This window comes from Chinchilla lanigera, unplaced genomic scaffold (assembly GCF_000276665.1).
Source record: "Chinchilla lanigera isolate Chin_1 unplaced genomic scaffold, ChiLan1.0 scaffold00015, whole genome shotgun sequence".
Classification (NCBI taxonomy): domain Eukaryota; kingdom Metazoa; phylum Chordata; class Mammalia; order Rodentia; family Chinchillidae; genus Chinchilla; species Chinchilla lanigera.
The window spans coordinates 11027773-11055351 of NW_004955416.1; the positions used below are offsets into that span (position 1 = coordinate 11027773).

A 27579-nucleotide genomic window follows, 5' to 3' on the forward strand; every position below is an offset into this window, starting at 1 on the left:
ATTGTTCAGTTGAATTTTAATTTAAATGGACTTTACCACAATATTTATAATGAATTTGTGAATTGATTCACATTTTAGTGACTACTTTTATTAATCTAGCTCTGTTAATCATTAGTGGCCTATTATTATTATCTATATACATTTAGGAAATTCACCAAAGAAAGTGGAAGCTGTCAGATACTCAAGTGATGTTAATGTACTATTAATGTAACTGTAAAAAAAATACATATCCAGTGTTTTTTTTTTTTTTTTTTTAGAAAATGCCGTATTGTAGCCTTTCTATAATTTTTTTTTTTTTTTTTTTTTTGAGACAGGGTCTCCCTATGTAGTTCAGGCTGGCCTTGAAATCACTATGTAGTACAGGTTGGCCATGAACTTGCTGCAATCCTCCTGCCTCAGCGTTCTGAGTGCTGAGATTACAAGCATGCCCCACACATCCACTCCCAGTGTTTCTGTGTAAGATAAAATTTCAGTGGCATAATAGGTTATATAAAACTAACCTTTATCTGTATTTTGCAGACATGACTCTAATCATTTTTTACTTTTAAAGGATGGCATAAGGACTGAGATACAGTGGTAGCATGTACAACAGGTTCAGTCCTTAGTACTGCAGGGGAGAAAAAATTTGATGTATGAACATAGTCACATGTTCCTGTCTTCTGGTAGTAGTCAGATTTGTATTAGTATACCATAATTGTTTATTATTATAATAGCATTAAGGCTTTTTTGTTTTTTTGTTAAGACAAGGTCTCACTGTGTAGTTCAGGCTGGCCTTGAACTCACTTATGTACCTAGACTGGCTTTGAACTTTTGATTCTCCTGCCTACCAAGTGCTGGGATTACAGGCATGCACCACCACAGCCAGCTAAGTTATTATAGTAAACTTCTGATTTATTTTTCAAAATAATTTGGTTTATTGAGACCCAGGGATGGTAGCACATGCTTGTAGTCTCAGCACTCAGGAGCCTGAGACGGGAGGACTGCCGCAAGTTCAGGGTCAGCCTGAACTACCTAACATAGCGAGACCGTGTTTCAATAAACGAAAAACAACTACCACAGAAAACCCAAAATATGTTTTGTTTATTGAGAAAAGTTTTAAACTCTTTGTAGTATGGATAGAATAGTTATTGTAGATTTGGAAGTAATGCATACTGCAGTGAAAGGAATCTTTTAGTCTGTTAGAGACTGCACAGTTTCGAGTCATAACTTTGAAGGATGGTTGGTAGAAAATGGGCAGTAGGCTGCTCAAGACAAGAATCTTTGCGAGTAAGAAGAAAAATGCAGATAAGGCATTGGTGGAATAGACTGTAAAGCATTTAGAGGTATGCTTATGTGTATATCCATATGTTTGTGACTTAACACAATAAGTAATGATAGTCTCAAGAATTAAACTCTGTTTTACGTACCTTTATTTGTTTATACTGGACATTAATGCTTCCCGACTTGTGTAATATTTCTGCTTGGACTTAATATATCAAATGACTTAGACTCTTCTGGTCTTCTATCTTCGTCTGTTTTTGTGTTTCTGAGATTTGCCTTTGTATCACACAGCAGGGCCCCATGTGGGCCTAAGCTCCAGACTAGTCACTATTTTCTTGTACCTTTCTATTTCTTAATTTTTATCTTTTTCTTTTTTTTTACTAACCACTTCAGTTTCTTATGAAAGACCTTTATGTTAAAATAGTGAATCCAGGGGTAGGAACTCTTACAGTCAACAGTTGTTCTTTTTGTTGTCACGGTATGGAAACACTTCTGGAGTACGTTTCTTCATCTTTTGTGCCACTTTTCCTCTCCAGTAAACATGTTTTGAAAGCAATTTCAAGACATGTGTTAGAGATGTAGCTTAGTTTTAGAGCACTTGTTTAGTGTGCACAAGACCCTTGGTTTGATTCCTAGAACTGTGGGGGGACGGGACAGAATAAGTAAATATGTTATTTAAATATAGTAGAAGAGTGCATGATTAAGTTATACCTTTGACCTCATTTGGAATTCCCCCTGGAAATTGGAAAATGTCATTTTCCTTGATGACAAGCACTGTACCAGTGATTTAATCCCCTAGTCCGAAAATACTGTTTTTGAACACTGTTCTGCATTCTTGGAAAACATAGTTTAAATGTATTCTTCTGCAGTGGAAGTGTGTTGTAGACAGACAAAACAAATTCCAAATTATAGAAGCTCTTAGTTTACTATATGGAGCAAGTGATAAAGATATTAAAATAAATGAAAACATTTATGCAAAATGATATACTTTTATTACAGATATGTTTTTAAAAGATCAATATTGAAAGTGATTTTGCCAGTAAAATGTACTATTACTAAAATCTATCCTTTGGCTTACTAAACAAATATGGTTTGTTCGGTTTTAAATCAAGGCTGCAAACTATACCAAATATTTTAGGACAAAATGCAAAAATTGGTTAGGAGAGCAACTATTGTTATTTTTTTCATATCTCTTCCTAGATGATATGATTGGATACTAAGAATTTCGTTATTTTCATTTGCTAGGAAAGGTTATATGGCTCACTTTTTTTTTGGTACCAGGAATTGAACTGAGGACCTTGTGTTTGCCAGGCAGGCCTGTGCCACTGAGCTATATCCCTGGCCCGCTTACTTTGTTTTTGATTTTTCATACAGTTAAGATAAAATGCCTAACTAGTAAGATGAAAAACAAGAAATCCAGCCTTGATGAGTAGTGATTAACATAGTGAAAATCATTCAAAATGTGCCTTCTATAAGTGTTAAGATAATTCAGTAGTGTACTGTGTAGTCGTGTAGGTTTGCTTGTCTCTATTTGTGTATATTGCCTAACTTCAGGTAGTTCTGTTTCACTTGATTTCTTACCATCAGGTGTCTGCTTTATATTTGGCATTGTCTTATGTCTCTTAATGTTAGTAAATTATAAAAATTAGTAATACATTGTCCCTGCTTCTGAGAATCTTTTGCATACTTTCCCTGTTTCACTTTAAAACATTCCTAGAAATGGGATTTTTTTCATAGGAACATTTTTATGTGGATGCCACAATCAAACTCTACTAAATATACATTTGATTTGTAGCTACCACGTTTATTTTCCCCCTTTTAAATGAAAATCCATTACATCTGGAAATACTTGTTATTCATAATATCTGAAGTTAATAGTATTTCAGTGGAGTAAAGTGTTTCTCTTTTAATAAAATTTTATAAGAAAATGAATACTCAAAAGGGGTGAAAAATCTTTGGTAAATAGTTTCTGGTGGTTGCTCATGGCTTATATTTTTGTGCTTTTTGAATACTGGAGTCTATAACAACAATATTAAATGTTAGGTGGCAGTAAGATAACACATAAAGCAGTTGTTTGGGTAGATTTTGAGAACTGGTTTGTTTGACTGTTACATACTTCTTTTTTTGAGACAGGCTCTCACTATGCAGTTCAGGCTGGCCTTGAGCTTTGTAGCCCAGGCTGGTCTCAAACTTGCAACAGTCCTCCTGCCTCAGCCTCCCGAGTACTGGGATTACAGGCGTGCGCCACCACGCCCAGCGTCCTGTTACATACTTTTAATCTCAACTCAATAGTGCTAATTTAGATGTTACATATGGATTATTAGATATAGAAGAGTTTTGAAAATTTGTGGTATTTAAACCCACCAGTCTTTTGTTGAATATTTTTACTTTAATGGAAATTTAAAATAAATATATTTGTAGCAGATGATTGTTGAAAATAAATTCTGAGTATTTATTGAGGAAGGTCATTGAGACAGGTCAGCTAGAGGTGACACACGGCCTGCCTAATAATTGGATGGATGCTACCTGGCTGGAAGATGGAGGCGCTTGGTGGATCAAAATCTCAGAGGGAAACTTACTGTGTTTAGTTTAAATGTTTATTAAAAATTACATTTCAGTGAACTATTGTATGGTTTTACTTAACTATTAAAAGTGACATGATCACCAGTGATTATTATTATCATCCCATTAAGGATGGTTTTAAGTAAATTCTATATAAAATGAGTGGTAATTAGTAAACATTTCTGTTTCTTTAAAATACCAAGTCTTAATTATACCCGAATTTAAAGTACAACACATGTTAAAATAAGTGGTTTCCATTTTATGTTTATTTGCTAAAAACTCTCATTATGTTTTCTCAGGTTTATGTGAGATTAAGACCATTCTTCAGGGAATTCCTGGAGCGTATGTCTCAGATGTATGAGGTAAATATGCTTAAGCTGATTACATACATGTTTTTACTTTATTCATATGATAGCCATATTTAGATGATGTATAATGATTACTTTTTTTCCTCCTGAATTTGTAGATCATTCTTTTTACTGCTTCGAAGAAGGTGTATGCAGACAAGTTACTGAACATACTAGACCCTAAAAAGCAACTGGTCAGGTAAATTTATTTATTTTTTATTTTTTTTATTTATTTTTTTAAATTTTATTTTAAAGAATAAAAGAAGGATAACATAATAATAGGGGGGACTTAGCAAATTACAGACAAAATGGTAGGAAATTATCAATGGTTATCATTTTGCATATTATTATCTACAAAATAGTTTCTCAGGAAAACAAATAGACAAATAATAGTGAGTTAGAGACAAAAGAGGTAGGAGATTATCAAGAGTTGTTGTGCTATACTTTGGTATCTTCAAAGTGGCTTCTAAAGAAAATAAATAGAGCTATACATGAGTGACCTATTGAAAAATCATTAACTATTCTCAATGGTTGTTGTAGGAAACACATAATAATAAACATACATTATGAAATAAGATAGGAACATTACAAACTTAACACAGTTATGGATAGATTAGTAAGAAAATATCAATGGCTGCTGTAATACGTGGTGGTATCTTCAAAGTGGTTTCTCAGGAAGACAGAGATATGCAAGAAGGATCTAATAAGTAGTTACTGCCTAAGGGTTGTCAAAAATAGCATATTACCTCCTCACCAGTGACTCCTTTCACTGAGGTATGATGGCTGGAAGGCAGGCCAGGATTGAAAAGAAGGACCGAGAGACTTGCACCTGTGACTAGCAACAGGCTGTTTTCTTGTTCCTCCATAGTCATGATTACCCAGGACTCCTTGATGGAGATGACGGTCCGGCCAGAGGGAGAAGGCAGACCATGCCCCAAGCCCTCTCATTCCTGTTGGAGTAACTGGTAGCATGGGTCTGAGCTCTGAGGCCTCCACCTCAGAGGGCAGACCGATCTCCAGTGGTCTCCTTTGCATGCAGGGCATGGCCCATGGGGCCTCTTAGGGCAGTTCCTCTTGAGGTGGCCTGGCTTTTAATGGTGGTAGCAGATGAATGCAGTTGTCGAGTTCTTCTTGGAGCCCCGGGAATCAGACCTGGGATCTGTTTCTCTTAGTGGTGCAGCAAAAGCAGCTGCTTTTTCTCAGTCTCTTTGTTTTCTCTCCTTGGCCTCCTCCTCATCATGGCTATAGAATACTGAGGAGGCAATTCTTACTAACATCTCAAGTGAGCTATCTGGGGTGAAAGCCATTCTTTGTAGCTTTTTCTCTCCAGCTTCCCATTGCTTTGGGACCCCACAACCAGTTAGTGTCCTTTCCCCAACTGTCAGCACAGGCAGCAGGAATCCTGCTGCAGACTTCTCCAGAGCTTCACCACAGCCTGTACTGTCGGGGGAAGAATGGCTTCCAATGAGTCTCTGCAGGTATTGTGCAAGGTCCTCCTGGTTTACAGCTTGTGAGCGGCTCTCCTGACCCCAGTCCACTGGACCTCTGACTCCATGGGCTTAGTCTGCATTCTCATGTTCTCTGAGTCCTTGTTCAGCAGCTGCTCCTCCGCTGGCTCTGGACCTTTCTGGTTCCCAATGGCAGGAGCAAGAGTGGCCCGTTGTATGGCATGTATTCCCAGGGGTTGTTCAAAGTTTCAATGATTCACACACATCCATGGGTGGGCAACTGCAGTCGGTGCATGGTGGGCCAATTGTGTCACTGTTTCTCTGTGTCATGATAGATCTCAATTGAGCGGTGGCGGCCGGCCTAAGGGCCGCCGCATGGCTCCCCATGCGCTGGGAGCCCACCCTCCGGGAGCTAGCAGGCAGGAAGCTAGCCAGCCAGAAGGCTGGCGCTCCCCACCTGCAGCTCCCTGTGCACCGGAAGCCCTCCTTCCGGGAAACCACGAGGCCGGGAGTGAGTCGCCGGTCCGAAGACCGGCGCTCCCCGCCCGAGGCTCCCCGTGCCCTAGGGGCCCACCCTCTGGGAGCCAGCAGGCAGGAAGCTAGCCAGCCAGAAGGCTGGTGGCGCTCCCCACCCGCAGCTCCCTGTGCGCCGGAAGCTGGTCAGGTAAATTTAATTAAGAAATAGTAGAAATGTCTGTCAACACTTAATCTATGAAATTAGGATGATTCTATTTAATTTTAATGACCATTTTTAGTTGGCTGCACATATATTTACTGTTTTGGATGGTGAAAATAAATGAATTTTTAAGCCCCAAAACTCTGTAAAGAGTTCCTTGTTCTATTAACTGTATAAACAGATATTTTTCAAAGGATATAAACATCAAATGTATTTATTCTCTGTGACATCTGTATCCTCATTTCTTCTGGAATTGGATGGGGTGGAAGTGTGCTCATAGTGTTTTACTTCTTCATGTCTCTGAGATAATGTTATCTGACCTTTTAATGGTATAGAGAATAAGAGTTAATTTTAACAAAGGATTGAATGAAATTATTATGCCCTTCTTTTTGGAGACAGGGTTGTAGTTCAGGCTGGCCTTGAACTCAGTTATGTAGCCTAAGATGGCCTCCAACTCACAGTGATCCTCCTGCCTCAGCCTCCCGAGTGCTGGGGTTCCAGGTGTGCACCACCATGCCTGGCTTATTTTGCTTTTTTATTTTTTGTCTTTCTGAGACACAGTTCAGGCTGTTCAGGCTGGCTTTGAGCTCATGTTGTAGCCTAGGCTGGTCTTGAACTTGCATCAATCCTTCTGCCTCAGCCTCCCAGGTGCTGGGATTATAGACATGTGCCACCATGCCCAGCTTTATTTTGCTTTTTTAAAGAACAAATTTAAAAAAAAAATAAAGAACAAATTTATCTTCCATGTGAAAGAAAACGTTACATGAATCTAACTGGAAATTAAAATTGTTGTAGTTACTCAGATTATCCTGATCTGGGCTTAGTTCCTTGTGTTTGCCCAGCAGATACAGTATATTCCTGGTTATGCAGGAGAGTGCCTTTTACACATTTTGAAAACTATTTTTTAATTTAAAAATTATTTTATTATTTCTTTCAGTTGAAGTGAGACTTCAGTAATTTGGCTACATGTAACATGTAGGACTTAGTCTGAATTTTCGACTAAAAGCAGAGAGATGGCACAAAAAGCTCAGGCTTTAATAGCTATGTATTAATTTTTAAAAATCCTTTTCCCCATGTATTATCATAGTGAAAAATCTTAAATTTTCTACTCTTAAATCTTTAAGGCCAAGGGGCTGGAGATTTAGCTCAGCAGTATAGTGCCTGCCTGGCAAGTGCAAGGTTGTGAGTTCGATTCCTGGTACCGGAAAACAAACAAACAAACAAACAAACAAACAAATCTTTAAGGCCAGGTGTAGTGACGCACACCTGTAATCCCAGCACTCAGGAGGATGAGGCGAGAGGATCACTGTGCCTTGGAGGCCATCCTGGGCTACATAAGCGAGTTCAAGGCCAGCTTATACTACATAGTGAGATCCTGTCTTTGAAAAAAAAAAAAATGGTAACGTTTAGAAATATAAATGAAAAATGGCTTTTCATTTTGTTTCTTTTTTTTGCTGTTACTGAGGATTGAATCCCGGACCTTTGCACTGAGCTACAGCCTCAGCCCATTTCTTATTTCTTGTACTTTGAGACAGGGTCTCACTAAGTTGCCCAGGCTGGGCTTGAACTTGAAATCCTCCTGCCCTAACCTTCCGGAGTGCTGGGATTACAGGCGTGTACTACCATGCCTGGCCAAGAAATAGTATTTTCTATTCACAAAAGTATACTGCAATTTATGCTCATTTTTACCTGACTTTAATGAAACTGTGCAAATGATTTGCTTTGATGACTTCATTCATTCTAAAGATTTCTGTTCAGCATCTCCAGTGTTCCAGGAAACAGTGGTGAGCAACACAAATGCCTCCCTCTTGGAGCTTTCATTTTACTGGGGAATAAGTTATAGTCATGGTATTACCTGTTTTATTATTATTTTTTTTTTTGGTTTTTCTCTGGTACCGGGAACCGAACTCACGACCTTGTGCATGCCAGGCAGGCACTTTTTGCCGCTGAGCTAAATCCCCAGCCCCTATTACCTGTTTTAAATTAACATACATTTTTAAAGCTAAATTTACACATTTGAGAGTTTAAATTGTAACTTTAAATTGTAATTTTAAAAACTTGAAACAATAAATGCTTTTTGGACAGTAAATTTGTTAGAGTGCTGTAGGGAATTAATTTGTAATATCAAGGTAGAGTGTGCAGTTTCTGAATAATCTCTGCATCCTATGAATTGAAATGCAAATGTGTTGACATGGAGGATTTTGTTTTGTGACTGGAACAAAGTAACTTTTTTTCTTAAACTGCAAATACTAACTGTTGACTGCTAGATTCCTGAATAACAGGGCAGTTTTTAGTGTAATTTAATAAAAATAATTGCATTATCATACATAGTTTACCTCTTGTGAATCTGCCACTATTGGCAAAGAGACATCAATTGTGACTTGCATTTACATGGTGCACTTACTTGCATCTCTAATTTCCTCATACCTAAATTTTTTTTTTTTTGGTTTTGGTTTTTTTCCGGTACTGGGAATTGAACTCACGATGTCGTGCTTGCCAGGCAGGCGCTGTGCCGCTGAGCTAAATCCCCAGCCCCTCTAAATGTTTATAGAAGTAAAATTTCTACTGTCACTTGTCCAAAATAGAATCATCTTTTCGGCCTTCTACAGGAAAACAGTTATTTCACCAATTAAAAATATTCCTTATAATAAATGGAAAAAGAACTGTTTATACATTTTCTCTGTATAAATATTCCTTTTTGCCATTACCATTGACACTAATATTTTTTAAAAAGATTGAGTTTGTATATGTGGGTGGTAGGGATTAACTTCTCTTTTTTTTTTCTTCTCATTTATTTTTGTTGTGTGAGCTGTGACAGATTTTATGTGAGCTTTGACAGATTAGTGTGTGAGCTGTGACAGATTAGAAAATACTCCTTTCTTGAAATTAAATAATTAAAAATACAAGTCAGAGTAATCGATAACCTTCTGAAAAATTGTTAGTTGAGGCAAGAAACATAGAAGACAAACTTCCAGTTATGAAACTACACTGAATGGGTGCATTTCAAGGCAAAAAAATTCAGTCTTCAGAGACTAATATTTTGAGTATAAATGGGGATTGCATAATTACTATAGTATGTAAGCATTGTAAATTATTTTGTCTATGCAGTTTCTAAAATGGGTGAAACATCAATGTACATTTCTTTGAATTTAAATATGAACTTACATTTTAACCCATTTTTCATATACATGCTTACACTAAATTAAAGGAAATGGATGTTTAGGGAAAAATTGAAATGATGGAATGTTTTGGCTTCAGCAGCACCTGTTCTCAGAAACTTTAAGGGAAACTAAAAAAAAAGTTTTAATAAAGCCAATACAAAAACATTCCTTCTTACATTTTCTATTCTGGCATGTACAGCGATAGGGTGGCTGTATGGTCTACTGTTTAGAGCAAAGGACTGGGAGCCAGGAGGATCATGAGTTGCAATCCAGGGCTAACTCCTGACTTACTCTGTGACCGTGGGCGAGTCACTTATCTCCTTGGGCCTCAGTCATCCACCTGGAAAATTGGTTAAAAAGCAGGACCTTACTGACAACTAGATGCTGCGTCTTATCTGAACTTTGCTGGGTAAATCACAAAAAATTGTAATTTTAATATAACATTTTGTGATAGACCAAAGTTCTTTAAGGCATGGTAAAATTTAGTTGTATGTTTCAATAACTGCTAAGAAGTTTTATAGTTATACTGTTGCTCAAAGCATAGGCCCAATATTTGTGTTTGAATTTCTCCCATGAGAGAAAATAAATAAGGCTTACTCTGTAAAGCCTGTGGTATATGTATGTGTGTACTTGTTTTTAACATGTAGTAGTTTTTAGAAATGTTTTTTAGTAAATTTATTTTTATTTTTATGTTTAGGCACCGGCTTTTTCGAGAACATTGTGTTTGTGTACAAGGAAATTATATAAAGGATTTAAATATCCTTGGAAGGGATCTTTCAAAAACCATAATAATTGACAACTCACCACAAGCCTTTGCGTATCAGGTAGGAAGAGAGTTGCTAAGTAAACTCGGATTAGAAAAAATACGAAGACCAAAGCTGCCAAGATAGTATATCGTTTAGTTACTGATTCAGTAACTTATTTACAAACATGTTAAGAATTATAGTTGGCTTACCTATGTTATAGTCTACTGAACATTCTGAAATATTTTCTTAAACTACTTTGTCAGTATTTTTTTTTTCTTTTTGAGTCAGGGTCTTGCTCTGCAGTTAAGGCTGCATGCAAACTCACTTTGCAGCGCAGGCTGGCCTCGAACGCACAATAATCCTCCTGCCTCAGCCTCTTGATTGCTGGGATAACAGGCATGTGCCACCACTCACAGCCCTTTGTCAGTGTATTTGTACCCTTTATTAATACTGCTTTGAAATAGAGCTACAACTAAGGATGAACCATCCTTGAGATACAATTTCTGAGATTTGATTCACAATAAGTGAGTGCAGATAGGGACTACGGTATTAACTTTGTTAGTAATTAAAAAGGGGGTAAGGGAATCTATGGTATTAAAATATGTTTACTTTGGGTCTCTATATTTTGCTTGGGGGTGCTGGTCATTGATAGATTTTAGGACTTTTGTGCATGCTAAAATACACTCTACCACTGAATTACATCCCTAGCCCTAGGTCCCTATTTTCGTTTACTCACATTTTAAGATACTGTTTTTAAGAACTTAGCTGGGTGCCTTGGTATGTACCTGTAGTGTTACGTACTTGGGAGGCTGAGACAGGAGGATTGCTTGAGCCCAAGAGTTTGAGACCAGCCCGGGCTGGTAGCCAGATCTCACAATAGCCAGATCTCAAAACAAAAGAAAACGAATTTCATCTTGGTTCCCAGAGGCTATCTCACAGATACCATTTAGCCTAAATTTTAAAGTAAAGATATTTTACCATAGAGATTACTATAAAACCAAATAGGCTTACATTTTTAGACTTCTTTAATGAAATACCATTGAGTCAAGAGTAGAACAGTGGTAGTCAGGCATCCTGTCCTGTACCTGTAGTCTTATCAGTTTGAGAAGCTGAGGCACTTTCACTTGACCCCAAGAGTTGAAGGCCAGACTGGACAACACAGTGAAACCCCATTTCAAATGAATGGGATTTGGTCCCTGTGTAAAGAAAAATGTTTATTATTTCTGATAGTATTCTCTGCCTTAGATTAGCAATACCCTTTTATTCCTAATAATTAGCACTATGGTCATAGTACTTATTTTTTGAATGAATAAAGGAATGCTTTTAGTTATAGTAGTGGTTTTTCTAAAACTTGTTTCTGTGGAACTTCGTTTAGTGTTATATTCTAACACAAGAAAGTCAATTCCACTTCAGTTTATTCCTTAAGCATTTGTCTCTTGCATAATTGAGTTGTCAGCAAAAACTCTGGTAACATTGCTTTTCAAAGGAACTTTTAGATGAGAGTTTGCTTAAATTTAGTGTTCCTTTTTAAACTTTTACAAACTAGGCAAAATACGAGTGAAGAGTTTAATTACTTATTTGTCATTTTAGCTTTCTAACGGAATCCCTATAGAAAGCTGGTTTATGGATAAAAATGACAGTGAACTTCTAAAATTGATTCCATTTCTGGAGAAGCTTGTAGAACTGGTGAGTATATCTTAGAATTTCTCTGTTGTGTTTTCATTAGCTCAACTATATTAAAATCTCTGCTTTATGGGTATTGACTTTTAAAGCTAACTGGTAGGAGGTTAGAGAAAAGATTGAGGGTGTTTTTGGTTCTTTAAATAAAATTTAAATAATGTACAGCAGAACTCAAACAGGTTCAACCTTACATTTAAACAGAAGATTCCCTGTACTGTGACTACTTATGTTTACATACTAAAGATGTAAAATGCCACTGAGCATCCTTTCTAATAAATTGTACAAACGCAACTAGTACCAACATTGCTTCTCGAGGGCATCAGAAGAATGGCTTTGGCCCTAATCTGTGAAACCAGAGGTACAGATAGCCCCATTGATCTGGGTTAGTCTCAAAGGAGTCAAAATTCTGGTTCCTCCCTCTCTGTAGTTGTTGAATGGGCATGGGAGCTTTCCAGAAAAGCTGTTAAGTCTTCCCCAGCGGTAAAGGAGCTCTGTGTGGAGAGGACAGAAGAGCCACCTAGAGAGTGAGCTAGTGGCTTGGGAGTCATTGGGTGCGGGTATGTAGGCAGATCCTAGAGGCTACTTGTGATTCAGGTCAGAGGAGTATTAAGTGCTGCCACCACCTGTAACCACAAAGGTTCTGCTGCAGGGCTGAAGTGGGAGCTCAGTGGGAGTGAGTAAGGAAAGTCTCTCTAAAGACACAGGTATCTTTAAGTGTATGCCTAAAATCTCAGCACTCTGGGAGGCTGAAGCAGGAGAATCACAAATTTAAGCCCATCCTGGCCAATGGAGTCAGGCCCTGTCTCAAAATAAACAATAAAAGGGCTGGGGATGTAGCTCAGTGTGAAGGCCCTGGGTTCAATTCCTAGTAAGGGGAATGGGGGTATTTAACTTGGTTGGACACAGTCATTATTCATCAGTACTCAGTAAATTGCCCCCAAACGATTAGGGAAAGGTCTTAAATGCAAGGAAATAAAGAAGTGATACATTAGGAAAGCAAATAGAAAGGCCAGGAACATTGGAAAACAAAGCACAGGAAGAGGGCTTTTCCTCCCCAATAACTTTGGCTGAGAATTTCTGGGCTGGAGGAAGATAATCTCAGGCTACATAAATAATGAGTCTCTCGCAGAGGTAGGAAGGGGCCTCAGAGAAAATATATTTGGAGTGATTCAGAGTTTCACCTGGGGTCCTAAACCTTAGTGCTCACTGCCCACCAGTGGTCTCTATGAGTGTTTTTTAAATCCTAAATTAATTGTATTGATGGCATATTCCTGTGCAGTTAACCCTTAATATCTGCCTTTTGGGTATTATTTCCATGATACTGTTTGGATATCAGATCATCCCTAGGTTACTTACAATAGCTAATACAATGTAAATGATATGTAAATAATTATTGGGCTGTATTGTATAGGGATTAATGAATGACAAGCAAAAAAGTCTGTACATGCTCAGTACAAATGCATTTTTTTCCCAGAATATTTTTGATTCAAGGATAACTGAATCTACAGATGTGGAACCCATGGATATAGAAAGTCATAAAGTAAAACAGTATGTTTTCTCTTTGAAGTAAGACTGCTTATAATGTTATGAGGATAAAATCTTTGAAATTATGTGACTTGAAAAAAAACTATCTTTTTCTCACGCAGAATGAAGATGTCCGACCTCACATCAGAGACAGATTTCGCTTGCATGATTTGCTGCCCCCAGATTAAAAGACTTACCAAAGCACTGAAGGGGGAGAGAATGCAGGACCCTTTTGGACTAAGACAAAAACATTGCCATTACTGTTGAAATTTTGCATTTTTGTACCCTGTCTTGCTTTTCTTATCTTTGGTGCCCAATAATAATCAAGGGTTACAGAAAGAGACTTTATCTCAGATTGCATACATACAGTAGGTAGGCTAAAACAGAAGAGTCTTTAGAACTAGTGCAACTCCAGTGAAATTTTTTTATGTACAGGACATCTGCAGTTTATAAAGAATTCTGTTTCTGCCACCAGCAGTTTGACCTGTAGTTACACAGGATTTTATGATAATAACAGAGATGAAAATGGACTTTTATTTTCTCTCTGTTTGGTGCTCTAAGTGGGTTTGTAGCCACTTTTCTGTTACTTTACAATTCTCATTTCAACAGGAATGGCCAGTAAAAAGTTGTTTTATTTTTCCTGTTAAGGTTTATAACCTTTTTACATTTTTGACCTGTATTAGATTAGAATTTCATTATGCATTCCTTTTAGTTGAGGCGCTTCATAGTTTTCTGGAAATAGTCAATTTTTAGTTTTTTTATTATATGTTTGAATGGCCGTTTTCCTGCTTTGTCTGCCTGCATATTGTATATTTGTTTAAAAATATTCTCTACTTTTAGTCCATGTAAGTTTCATTTAGAAAGACATGCATTTATATTTTGTTTCTGTAATATTCTACTGTAGGTGAAATCTTTTCAAAATCAAGAGACTGGGTAGATAAGAATATATGAATAATATTCAAAAGATTTAAACCATTGTGGTGGTATGTATTCCCAAATGGTAATATCTTGCAATGGCACACAGATTTAATGGATAAAGGTATACCTCAGACTTCATTGTGCTCACCAATCTTTGAGGAGAATGAGTTCAGTCACCTGTTGGGCTTGATTTAGGTATTGTTGCCTTTGGTTTTCTCCAGGAATGAAGTATTTAGCACAGTGATTCAGTATTTTTACTTTGCATGGGCTGGTAGTATGTACCTCTGTTATGCTCTCAGTTACAATCAATTTAAAACTCTGTGTAACAGCTTGGTACCTAACAGTAGCTATGCATAATCCTGTGGCACAGTACACTCCCAAGCCACCAATGCAGTTAATGTGCTCTCATAGTGGTTTTCTATGCTATATGAAAATGGTCTTCAAGCCTTGGTTCTCTAATGCAGCTACCACAAGAGGTTGATATTTTTATAGTGGCGTGTAATCTTTTCGTGAGGCTTTTTATGGAAGGTAGAATTTGTAAAAGTATGCTTTGCCTCTCAACTGCATTAACATGCCACAGGCTCAGACTGTTTTTGTGTAAAGGATGTCAAAGAACGGCACTTTTTCTAAAGAGAAGTTTGATATTTTGTATGCTTGTTAAGAAAGTACAGTATTGGAAATTAAAGGTGGACAACTGATAATTAAGGAGTATGTCAGTTAATTTTTTATGTATATTACCTGTTTACTTGTACAACTTATTGTACAAATTACATGCAGCTTCATTTTCAAATGAATCCTTAAAATAAGGAAATCTTTTTAGGAAAACATTTAATTTTTGTATTTTTGATTTTAAAGGCATGAGTTATGTCAGTTTTCAGTGTATTAATGAAGATTTTAACTTTTCATCAGGTTGAGTGTTTTCTTACTATATTATCTGTTGTGTATGTAGTTAGCATATTGTGTCACTGAACTGTTTAAAGATCTAGCATGTAGAACAAGCCTGTTTTGTGGAAAATCCTTATTCATTAAAAAATAATCGTGGCAGATTTTCTGCAAAAAAAAAAAAAGCAAAAGCATTTGCAATTCAGAAACTAATTTTTTTTTTAATTTAAAGAAAAGTATTTTGCTTGCAGGAAAAAATACTACAGATTCATTTTAATGAGAATCTTTGAAATGTATTTATCTTTAGGGCATCTGGGCATCTTTATGCTGTTTGTCTTATGTCTTTCTTGAAATAAAATGTACATACGTTACCTTTACATATGCTCTTGCTCAAAATTGTGAACCTAGTTACATTTACTCCTTGTTCCCTTCCTTTTTATGCTCAAACAGCAAAACCCATATAAGATCTGAACTTTTCAGCATGCATCATACTTGCTGAAAGTTTTCCTGATTAAGAGTCTCTCAAAGGGCCTTCCCATAACTTACAGGGAAATGTAAGCACCTAACACCATGTGCCACTTTAATAATAAAAAGGCAACTTTTAAATTAATCATTTTTTATTAATGGTAAAGTTGTTTTCAGCCCCATACCAGAACAATTCCTTAAAAGTAAAAAACAAGTCAAGCATAATGAGGTTCTGTAAAGAAATAAAAGAAACTTTATGTAGCCTGAGCAAATTCTCAAAACTAAATTAATACTGTGTATTTTTCCCATTATATTATTTGGGTAATTTTAAAATTGTTAATATAAAAATATAAAGAAAACATTTAGTCAGCTTCCTTCCACTTTGATGTTTTATCTTCTTATTATCTCTTTATCTTTTGGTAGATATTGAACACTTCCATTTAATTGGAGGTGCATTTTTTTTTAAATTGAGATGTGCCCAGCCCATCAGCTCACACAGGAAACATGAAGTCTTAAAAAACTAACTGTAGTAAATGCAGGACAGATAGATCCATGATGAGACATGGCAAAAGTTACCTGTATACACATTACAACTCTGAAGGACATACACTCACCTTGTGCTATGTCCAGTGATATGTCTGACTTGTAAGACATTCTTTTAAATGTTTGTATCGTTGTTAGAAAGGATGTTTTAATCAGTTTTTTAACTTCATGTAATATATGTAGCCCTAGGTCTATCACCATATTTCTCCTTGAGTCCTAAAATAGAACTGATGAGACTTCATAACCATAAATTGTTTTATGTTAGCTAGTATGTATATTTATTTACCCAATGGCTTTATCTGTTTCCCAAAATTGATTTGGGATTTGTTGAAAGTATTGTGTAACATCTATAAATGGCTATTTTCTTATAACTGTCAGTGAAATGGATGTGTACATTGTTTTTTAATATATATATATATATATATATATTTCTCTGGGATTCTTTTTTTTTTAGTGTTAACATAGAATTTTTTTAAGTTATCTTTGGCCAATGACTTTTTCAGCTATATATCTCATTCAGCGCTCTAAAGAAGTTCATTTCTCATTGTTTTATTGTCAACTTGCTTGAAAAAGAAACTTCATCTCATCATTGAAGAAGAGCATTTCATTATTACTACAAATCTTTCCAGCGAGCACAGAGTTCTTCATAAAGACCAGGTCTCTTCCACATCTGAGTCAGTACATAAAATCTGAAATGTAAAGGACACTGAAGCCTTCATTTATTTGTACTAATATGATGGTGTTATATACTACATCATTAGCTAGTTAAGTTTTTCTGACCTGACTTCTCTTTGTCTTCCTAGGTATTTATTTGTTATCTTTTAATCTCCTGTATCTAAATTAGTTCATAGTTACCCACTGAATAACTATGCCAAACTACTAGGAAAGAATGTTTATTTGATCTCCCCTTATAGGGGAAGAGTGGACTGGGAACAAAAATGTATGGGCCAGGAGGCCCTGGGTTGTCATTCACTCACTTATTCTCATGAGCTGTATTTGAGTAGAGTATTTTTCAGTGCTGATGTAATTATGTCATTACTTTTCATGTCTTCCTTTGAGTTGAAAGCTTGCTAGGAATTTGTACAGAATTCATTAATATAATTTTCAGAATAAGAACCACAAAACTATCTTATACTTAAATACTATTCAAATTATGATTGGAGTCCAAGTCTCACTAAGTAGGACATATTTTTATAAAATGTTTCTCTGTATCTTGAAATTAATTGCTGAGAGGCAAGAGTTCTTTGGGATATACCACATTTTGACATCTTTTTTTTTTTAATGGAGAGATAAGAGTGCAACATGGTTATACTAGTTAATGATTCTGATACTAGTATTCTGAGATACATCAGTGGTTCCCAAACCTGTTTATTAGAATTACTCTGAAAAGCTTTTAAGGTATATAGATTCCTGAAACCTGCCGCTAGAAAATTTTCATTGTGTCTAGAGTGGGACCTTAGAATTCTGTATGAAGACAGAGCTTTTCCTGGTGACACTAATCATCAGGTTTGGGAGATAATGTATTAATTAAGGTGACAGTGGTTTGAGAGTAGGCAACAAAAATAAAGTTTACCAGACTTCTCTCTGGAAAGTTGTTTTCCACCTTTTCTTTTTTTAAAAACTGGGACCAGATTTCACAGAATTTAAGATACATGGAGGAATAATAAGCTTGGAACTACTGCTCATTATCATTTTTGGTCTTTCATGTTTTTAAAAATTTGCATTTCTAGGACTTGGATAGTTGATCATAAATATACAGCTGAAGGACATGTCCCTGAATGAGACCATTTTATATATATATATATATATAAACTGTAAGATATTTCACTATTTTTTTATTTTATAAATCTTTGTAGAAATAAGCAATGAAAAATGACTTTTCTTTTTTTGAAATGGGATTTTTCAAGGGAGTGTCCTTTGGCATTAAGGTAAGAGGGGAGCTAATATTCTCTCTACCTGTTTCCACATGATTCAGTATAAAGTTACGGACATTTAAAAATCTCAATTTAATTTCTACTTATTTACTATGCAGAGTAGCCGTGAACAAGTAATGTAGATTTAGTTTTCTCATCTTCAAATGCCCTGATCACCCTACCTCACAGGGTTGTTGTGAGGATAAATAAAACTTTTATGGAAGCACTTTTCTTTGATGATATTTATCAGCCATCAGAAACAATATAATTTCTAACAACTTCTATTTGTATAGTGTTTCTTTTTTGTTTACAAGTTCAGTTTTTTCACATTTACTTCTTGTTTAATATTAATCTTCAAGACAAACTTGTAGGGACTATAGTGTAGAGTCAGATCAAGAAGACCAGTAAAGAAATGAGCTCAGAGAGGGCTGTGACCTGAAACCATGCAGTTCTTCTGAGTGTCACTGTAACATGTTATTTCCCCGTGCCTTAGTGTTCTTTCTGGTTTTTGAGACAAGGTCTGACTACATTTCAGTTCAGCCTACACCTTTGGGTTTTTTGTTTGTTTCTTATTGTTTTTTTTTGAGACAGGGTCTTGCCATGCAGTTCATCCTGGCCTTGAGCTCACTTTGTAGCCCGGGCTGGTCTCAAAACTCACAGCAATCCTCCTGTCTCAGCCTCCTGAGTGCTGGGATTTCCACCATGCCCAGCATTGGCCTACAACCTTTGGTGACCCTCCTGCCTCAGCTTCCTGAGTGCTGTGATTATAGGTGTGTGATCACATGTGACACCTTCAAATTCTTGTATGATGTTTGTATGTGAATACAAAGCTTTCTCAAGTTCGTAAGTCAATTTACCTCACAAAGTGTTACTATATAAAAGACAAATGATGTAGAATGGCATAAATGAGGCCTAAGGGGACAATCCAGTTTTTAACTGGGAGTAAATTCCAGGTTCCAAGTGGACGTGTTTATTTTATAGACAAAAGAAATTGGTCTAGAAAAGTGTCTTTCCAAGATGATAGAGCTTCGCCTAGAATGTATATCCCTATGAGCCAGGATGAAATAACTCTAGGAGGCCAACCTGAGTAAAAGGTCCATTTTGTAAAATACAGATAAGATGGCAACAAAAATCAGGTTATAGTGAGCTGAGATGAACAATTTATACTTGATATAAAGGCCAACTTGAGCCAATATAACCAGGTATACAACAGCACTTGCTCCCACCCTGATCTCTCTGATGAGACTGTAACTACCTTAAGCTTTGATGATGCAGAGTTTTCTCATCACTCAGTCCTTTAGAAGTAAATGATTGCACCTCAAGAGAATAACTGACTTGGGAGTATGTTTAGTGAAAGCATAAGTCAGAGTCAAAAGATCTGAATTTTAAGTCCCCAAGAACTCAGCCATTTACCAAAAGCAGTAGTTTCCTAAGTCTCAGTGTGTGTCTGTAAAATAGATACACTAACATTACCTTTTAGAATTATGAAAATGAAACACCATGTTATAAACTAAAGCAATACACGAATAGCCAGAATGTAGATGTTAAAGTGGGTAGTCTTCTGAAGGATGGTAATGCAAGAGGGATGAGAAAAACTATACATGGGGTGTTATGGTTTGTATCTAGACCCTCCACCTCTGCCAAAACAAAGCCTCATGTACTCATAGGTGAGGCTTTTGGGAGATGATTGGATCATGGGTGTGTGATCATCTGTGGGCTACTACAGTGAGGCATTCACGTGATTTTGGAAGGAGGAGCCTGGTTGAAGGAGGTGGGTTCCTGGCTGGGTGGCCTGGGGTTCTATTTCCCTCTCCTGTTCCCCAGCCACTATTTCATGAGCTGCTTTTTTTCTGCCATGCCCTGGGCCATGTCATTCTGCACTGGAGCCAGCCAACTAGGACTCAAACATGAGCCAAAATAAACCACTTTAAATTGTAGGTGTTGAGTACTGTGTCTTCTCAGCAACAAGAAAGTAAGACGGTTTGAGGAGATGCCTGAATATGCAGTGTACAGTAGGATAAGGGTATTGCTGTCAGAACTGAGACACCAGCAGTGTTGTGTGCAAAAGCAAATGAAAACTGGATAAGTGATAATGGAGAGGGTACCCATACCTGTTGATGGTAGCATTGAGGAAGTTGGTCATACATTGAAAAGCCTTGAATGGCTTTAAGAATAGCTGGGTTTGGTGGCTCGTATGTTTAATCTCCCCACTTGGGAGGCTGAGGCAGGAGGATCCCTTAAGAGATCACAGCCAGCCTGGGCTACATAGTGAATTCAAGGCCAGTCTAAACTAGACAGTGAGACCTTGTCTCAAAAAAAAAGTGTGATAAGTATTTGGGGTAACAGGTCACATGAGATTTGCCAAGTTAGAAGTAATAGTAATAGATAAATCTTTAGTAATAGATAAATGGAATGGATGAGTTTATAGTGACTACGATATACACTTTAATGTTAGGTGGTATTTGACAGTATTTGTTGAAAGTAGCTATGAATAGCCTTTTTTTTTTTTTTTTTTGTCTTTTTGAGGCAGGGTCTTGCTATACAGTTCAGGCTGGCCTTGAGCTTACTTTGTAGCTCAGGCTATTCTTGAACTTATGACAACGATCCTCCTGCCTCAGCCTCCCAAGTGCTGGGATTACAGGCGTGTGCTACCATGCCTGGCTTTTTGTTGTTTTTTTGTTTTGTTTCGAGAATGGCCTTCCTAATGATAGTAAAAAGTCATTTTGAAAATACTATTTGGGTTGGGGGTATAGTGTAGTTCAGTGGGACAGTTGCCTGGTATGCACAAGGGAGGTGCAGGAGAGATTACATTGGCCCTTCCAGGACTTGCCACCACGACTCACCTCCTCCAACCAGGCTCTGTCCCCTAAGATCTCATTTAGCTATAAACTAATCTACTGGTGGGGCTGGGGATTTAGCTCAGCGGCAAAAGCGCCTGCCTGGCAAGCGCAAGGTCGTGAGTTCGGTTCCCGGTACCGGAGAAAAACCAAAAAAAACAAAAAATAAAAAAAAATTAAACTAATCTACTGGTTACCACATCCTCAGCACTTGGGGCGGGGTGGGAAAGCAAAACCTATTTACCTGTTTTAGCATGTGGAAGGCACTACTGTGCCAGACCCTAAATGGCAAAAGAGCAAAACTGACACTGCCATCAAGCTTACAGCCTAGAGGTAAACAGACATCAGTGTTGGGAAAGGGTCATGAAGAAGGGCTTGCGAGATGAATGGCTTGCAAGCGCTAATGTTTAAGTAGACTATCAGTTGAAAAACCAGACAGACATGCAAAGAGAGGTTTAAATAGAGGAGTACAGCATCGCATTTATTTTAAGGCCACTTTGGTTGCCATATGGGGTATAGAGTGGATTAGTGGGAGAACAGTTAGAAGTTTTAGATCTCCATGCAAATTATCCCCTTTTCTAATACAACTAATGGTTAATACATTTGGTGTTACTGTCAAAGTGGATGGTCAAAGCCTGTTTGTAAATAAAACCTGCCCTTGAGCTTGTACCTATTTCATGTGAGGTTTTGAGTCTGGTGCTTAAGTAAGGAACTTCCTAAAAGGAGCCCAGAGCACCCTGGCTTTCTTTCTGCTGCCATTTAGTCTCATTAGCCTTTAGTAATGGAACACCTTGAGAACAGGCTTTTTAGGTTTTTTTCGCACTGTCAGGGATCAAATTCAAGGCCTCATGCATGCTAGGCAAATGCTCTCCCACGAGCTCCATCCTCAGCATAACGGAAGTTTTAATTTGTTCAACACTTACTCATCTACTCCGCTAATTTGACAAATGGGAATACAGTCCACCCTATGTATTTGTAGGTCCCACATCTATGGATTCAAGCAGCTGTGGATTGAAAAAAAAAAAAATGTACCTGTGAGTTCAAGGCCAGCATGGGCTATATAGCAAGATCCTGTCTCAAAAATAGACTCTTTAAAAAACTGTGCCTGTACTGAAGATGTACAAACTTACTTTAGTCCCTAAACAACACAGTGTACTTACACAGTATTTTCCTTGTATTAGATATTCTAAGTATAATCTAGGCATGATTTAAAGTATATAGCAGAATGTAGATTATACACAAATACTATGTCACCTGGGTGTAGTGGTACATGCCTATAATCTCAGAATTTGAGAGGCTGAGGCAGAAAGATTGCTGCAAGTTCCAAGACCGGCCTAGGCTACCTAATGAGACACTGTCTCAAAAGACAAAAACAAAATACTATGTCATTGTACATAAGGGTTGAACCAAAAGCAATCTTCTACAGATATGGAGAGATGACTACACTATTATTTGTGATTATAGGACTCCCCTAGAGACTAGAATAAGTAACAAGTTAGTGTCAAGGCCTAGTACATACTTCTAGACACTTGTTTCCCTGCTTCATTTGAGAAAGCAGCATGCGTAATACTATGAATTTTCCATTTCTGCAAACTTTTCTCAGCGTTGCATATACACAGTCCATATATTTCTCCATAGCATCTTCAGTCCCTACAATCCATTTTTAATTGTCTGTGGCTTAAGATGTAATATTAACACTGCAAAGCCTTAGCATCACTTAGTACAGCATAGGCACTGAATAATCATTTGTTTAATAAAGGAAAGGATGGGCCCACATTTCAAAGTTTGGACTTCTAAGTGCAAAAAATAGATTCAGTGCATCCAGAATTGAGATTCAGGACAACTGGTTCACACTAAGTAAATCACAGTATGCTTAATTTTAAAGCTAGATTTCAATTTTACTCATTTACTGTCAGCAGTAAACTTAATCATAATCAGATGCCTACTTGGGAAGAGCAGAACCATAGTCTAACTACTGAAAGAGAATGGTAGCTAATATTAAGTCAACAAGATGCTCTCATCTCTTTTTTTTTTAGGTACCAGGAATCAATCTCATCTCTTCTAGGTAAATATCTGGTCTACACGTAAGGGGATGGATGTCTATGGCAGCAACAGAGCCCTTGCCTAACATGCATAATGCCCTGGGTTCCACCTCTGGCATGAGGGGTAGAAGGGAATCTATAGGTCAGCCTACCTGTTCTCTGGAGACCAAGTCTTTTTGAGACAGGGTTTCACTATGCAGTTCAGTTCTTTAAACTCACTTTGTAGCCCAGGTTGGCCTTGAATTTACAGCAGTCCTCCTGCCTCAGCCTCCCAAGTGCTGGGATTACAAGTGTGTATGCCTGGCCCAAAACTGTGTTTAGTTTGCCTTCCCTGTATTTCTTTTTGTTAACATCTTAAAAACATACACTGTCTTTTTTTGTTTGTTTCTTTTTTGGTGTGCGGCCCCCCCCCACCCCCGCCAGGAATCAAACTTATGACCTTGCACTTGCCAGGCAGGCTCTGTGCGCTGGGCTAAATCCCCAGCCCCCAAGATACACTGTCTCAAACAATCTTCAGCCAGCTTAATACAAGTAACTATATTACCACAGTAGAAAAATAAAATTGTTGCTTTCCTGAGGCTCCACCTTAGGGTAAATGGATGTGACAAAAAACATTTCTTACTTCTCAATTCAGATTACTGTGCAATGATGCTTACTAGTAATATTTTTTTTGTTTTGTCTTTTTGAGACAGGGTCTTGATATATAGTTCAGGCTGGCCTTGAGCTTACTTTGTAGCCCAGGTTGGCTTCCAACTCAAAAAGCTCCTCCTTCCTCAACTTCCTGAGTGCTAGGATTACAGGCATGCACCACCACACCTGGCACTTGCTAGTAATAATGAGGCTTGCTACTTTGTGGCCCAGCTATACTTGTTTTCATTGAGATTATCTTTCCTGAAGAGAAACAGTGACCTGGTGGACAAATTTTTTTCTTGGAAAACAAACCAGTTCTGCATAGAAACTATGTGGTCAATCTATAGTTACTGGGTCTATGTGCTGAACAGAGATTTAAGTATAGCAAAGCATTACCCTCTCAGGATTTTTTTTTTTTTTTTTTTGAGACAGGGTCTTGTTATGTAGTTCAGCCTGGCCTCAAATTTGTGGCAGTCCTCATGCCTCAGCCTCCCAAGTGTTGGGATTACATGCATGTGCCACCACATCCAGCTTTCCTCTTAACTGCAATCACACTATACTAGGAAGTATTTGTTAAGAATTGTAGCTGAGGTTAAGAAGAATTCATTGGGGGATGCGTATTTAGCTCAGCGGCACAGCGCCTGCCTGGCAAGCGTGAGGTCATGAGTTCGATTCCCGGTACCAGAAGAAAAAAAAAAAAAAAAAAAAAGAATTCATTGGAAAGATACTGAGATAGTTCATAGCATTTGGGGCAAAGTGGAAACTGGACCTTAGGGAAAGCAAGAGGAAGTGAGATGGCTTGGGAAATCATCTCTTCAGCAGCCAAACTGCCCAGGATAGGCTCAAACTGTGATCCTCCTGCTTCAACTCCTCAGTAGCTGGGATTATAGGCATTGTACCTACTTAGGAATTCATGAATGGCTGCTGGCTTCCACCAGAACATTCTAAAAGGTACAGGTGGAGGCTGTAAGTCTTGTTATAGCCTAGCCTTGGGTGTCACTTCTACACTATTGTTCAAAAAAAAAAAATCATGGAGCCAGGGGTGGTGGTACATGCCTGTAATCCCAGCACTTAGGAGACTGAGACAGGAAGATCCCCATGAATTTGAGGCCAGCCTAGACTACACAATAACTTGGCTCAAAAAAAAAAAAAAAAAAAAAAAAAATCATAGGGTGAGTACAGACTCAAGCGGCGAGGACTACACAGTGCTTGTTTACCATTCACTGCTGGGCCAATATTGGAGGTTACCACAGAATTTGATGATTCTAGCAGGTGGCTTACATCCCAGCTAGGAGCAAATCCACACTGTATATGCCTTAAAACATAAAACTAGGAGGGGATCTTAGAAAATACTTGGAAAAGCTAAAGTTTCATTAGCTTCACAGCTAATATGCTCCTGACCTCTTCTAGGTTGATCAGCCGTGGTAAATGAAATACGGTAAGTAAGCAGACATGGCTTTGAGGAGTCCAACTACTCTTGGACACTAGGGAAATTTCCAGAAAAAAAGAAAATATAACATTGTGAGCTCTCCTCCCTCTATACATTGTAAGTGTCTAGCGTTCAATTCAGTAAAATGTGATCATCTGAATGACCAGGTCTCCTGACAGCCACACAGTAAATTTTTAAATATACCACATATAGTGTATTTAAAATTTATATATATGCACACACACCAAGTACAACTGGAAGGACACAAAACCAGTTTTTTTTTTTCCCACAAAACCAATTTTAAAAATTTACTAATACCTTTTTCCTCTGTTTGCTCCTTTTACCTCCAACTCCCATCACCGGAGATGAAACCCAGGGCCTCCCCCTGACATACATCCCCAGCATTTAAAAACATTTTTTCAGACAGCCTAAGTCACTAAACTACCCAGGCTAGGCTCAATTTTGCAGTCCTCCTGCCTCAGGCTCCTAGAGTGCTGGGATTACAGGAATGCACCACTAGATCCAGTTTGGCAGCTGCTTTTTTTGTTTTGTTTTGTTGAGACAGGGTATTGCTTTGTAGTTCAGGCTGGCCCTGAACTCTCTATGTAGTCCTGGCTGGCCTCAAACTCACAGCAATCTGCCTGCCTCAGCCTCCTGGCCTGTGCTACCATGCCCGGCTTTTTTTTTTTTTTTAAAAGACAAAGTCTCACTATGTAGTTCAGACTGGCCTTGAACTACGTGGCCCAGGCTGGCCTTGAACTTGTGGCGATCCTAACTCAGCCTCCCCAGTGCTGGGATTACAGCTGTGCGCCACCACACCTGGTTTGAGCTGCTTCTTAAATGTTTAAGTCTTTTCAAGGTTTTCTCTCATTCTATGTCATCTTTGATGGTTTCTATTTTCATCAGGCACGGTTCTCTAGAAAAATAGATCAATAGGATGTGTATACAGAAAAAGAGATTCATTTTAAGCAACTGGCTCACATGACTGCAGGTGCTGGCAAGTCTGAATCTTGCAATGTAGGCCAGCAGGCCGGATATCCAAGGGAAGTCTGATACTACAGTATGGAGGCGGAATTTGTTCTTCCAAAGGGTGCTGTCTTCTCCTAACTGGACCCGTACACTCTGTGCAGCATAATCTACTTCACTGATTTAAATGTTACTCATATGTAACTAATACATTCACAGCAACTAGACCGTGTCTGACCAAAAACTGGTAATGGGAATCCTGGCCTAACCAAGCTGATACATAAAATTAACCATTACAGTCACTAAATTCTGTTGCCTCTGATCTTTAAATATTTCTCAGACTGGTTCCTTCCTCTCCGTCACCACTGTTTCAATTTAGGCTTGTATTCTTCTTATTTAATGAATAAGAGTTGCTAGAATTGCTGGGGATGTAGTACACCAAGGTAAGAGCCCTTGTCTCAAATGCAAGAGACAAGGTGGTGGCTTTTCCTCCAGCAATGAAAAAAAAATTCATTCATAAAGTACTTACGTTGGGTCAGAGGTACAGCTCAGCTAGCTCAGCGGCACAAAACCTTTCTGGCAAGCACGAGGTCCTGAGTTCGAGTCCCAGTACCAAAAAAACCAACCAAACAAAAAAATATTATAGCAAACGCTTAAGATACATTTGTGGTGCCTTCAGGGATTTATATTCCACCTTTGCCTTACTTGTCTTGCCTCTCGACCCACCTTTATAACTTGGATAAACAGATCAATGCTTCTCACGCTTTTTGTAACCTGAATGTTGTATAAAGTACGTGCATTATATACTCCAGAATTAATAAAATAATAATATCTACAATATTACTTAAAATCGTACAAGGCAGCCCAATAACTTAAAGTGCAGGCTCACTCTTCAGCCCTTTGCTGGGTTTACCTCCGGCCGCGCCCTCAGGCGGGGACCACACACACGGTCTCTGCCGGAAACGCCCCGGAGCACTTCACTCGGTCTCTCCAACTCCCTACAGCGGCGCCCACCTCGGGAAGCCTTTTCTCTACTCTTACTGTTACCTTTTCACCTGCAACCTCACAATACTGCTTTCTGTTGTGCTCATCGCACTGTGTCAAAGTTTGTGCGCACGTCCGTCCAGCTGCTTGGCTGGGCACGAGCAGGGAGCTCACGCGCAACACGGCCCGACCGAGGACTTCCGACACCGCTCCGCGGAAAGACCAGCCCGGGGGGCTCGCGGGAGGGGCGAGGCGCGACAGCGCGGCTGCTCCCTCGGCTTCCGGTCTGGTTCCGAGCGTCCGCCTCTCGGTTCGCCCCTCCGGGCGCCCACGTGGGTGGGCGGGCGCCTGGACCGCTGCCGAGACCGGCTGAAGGGGACGGGGCCTCCGCGGCGCGTACCGCGGCCCAGGCCGAGACATCCTCCAGGAGCGCACGGCAGGGCGAGGAGCGGCGACGAGGGCGCGAGGGCCGGGCGCCAGCCCGAGTGCCCTTCCGTTCTCTGCTACTGTCCCCGCGGCCGAGCGTAGAACAGCTGCGCCCGGCTCCGCACAGCGTCGCGCCTCGC

The 27579-nt window shown here is 38.5% G+C and overlaps 2 protein-coding genes across 4 annotated transcripts in view; one reads left to right on the plus strand and one right to left on the minus strand.

Annotated features, from left to right (window-relative positions):
- The window catches only part of Ctdspl2 (CTD (carboxy-terminal domain, RNA polymerase II, polypeptide A) small phosphatase like 2), a 75693-nt gene extending 57286 nt beyond the window's left edge, over positions 1-18407 (plus strand). For all 3 annotated transcript variants that reach the window (XM_005381418.2, XM_005381416.2, XM_013512468.1), the window contains exons 9-13: positions 4122-4184; positions 4289-4368; positions 10152-10278; positions 11791-11886; positions 13527-18407. In XM_005381418.2, the coding sequence (XP_005381475.1) occupies positions 4122-4184; positions 4289-4368; positions 10152-10278; positions 11791-11886; positions 13527-13592 (432 nt within the window). In that variant the 3' untranslated portion in view covers positions 13593-18407. The remainder of the gene's footprint in view (positions 1-4121; positions 4185-4288; positions 4369-10151; positions 10279-11790; positions 11887-13526) is intronic.
- Positions 18408-21416: 3009 nt separating this feature from the next.
- LOC102009054 overlaps positions 21417-27579 on the minus strand; it is a 7976-nt gene continuing 1813 nt past the window's right edge. The window contains exons 2-3 of the mRNA XM_005381692.1: positions 27077-27574; positions 21417-21966 (exon numbers count right to left, since the gene is read on the minus strand). Coding sequence (XP_005381749.1) covers positions 21928-21966; positions 27077-27574 — 537 coding nt within the window. The 3' untranslated portion in view covers positions 21417-21927. The remainder of the gene's footprint in view (positions 21967-27076; positions 27575-27579) is intronic.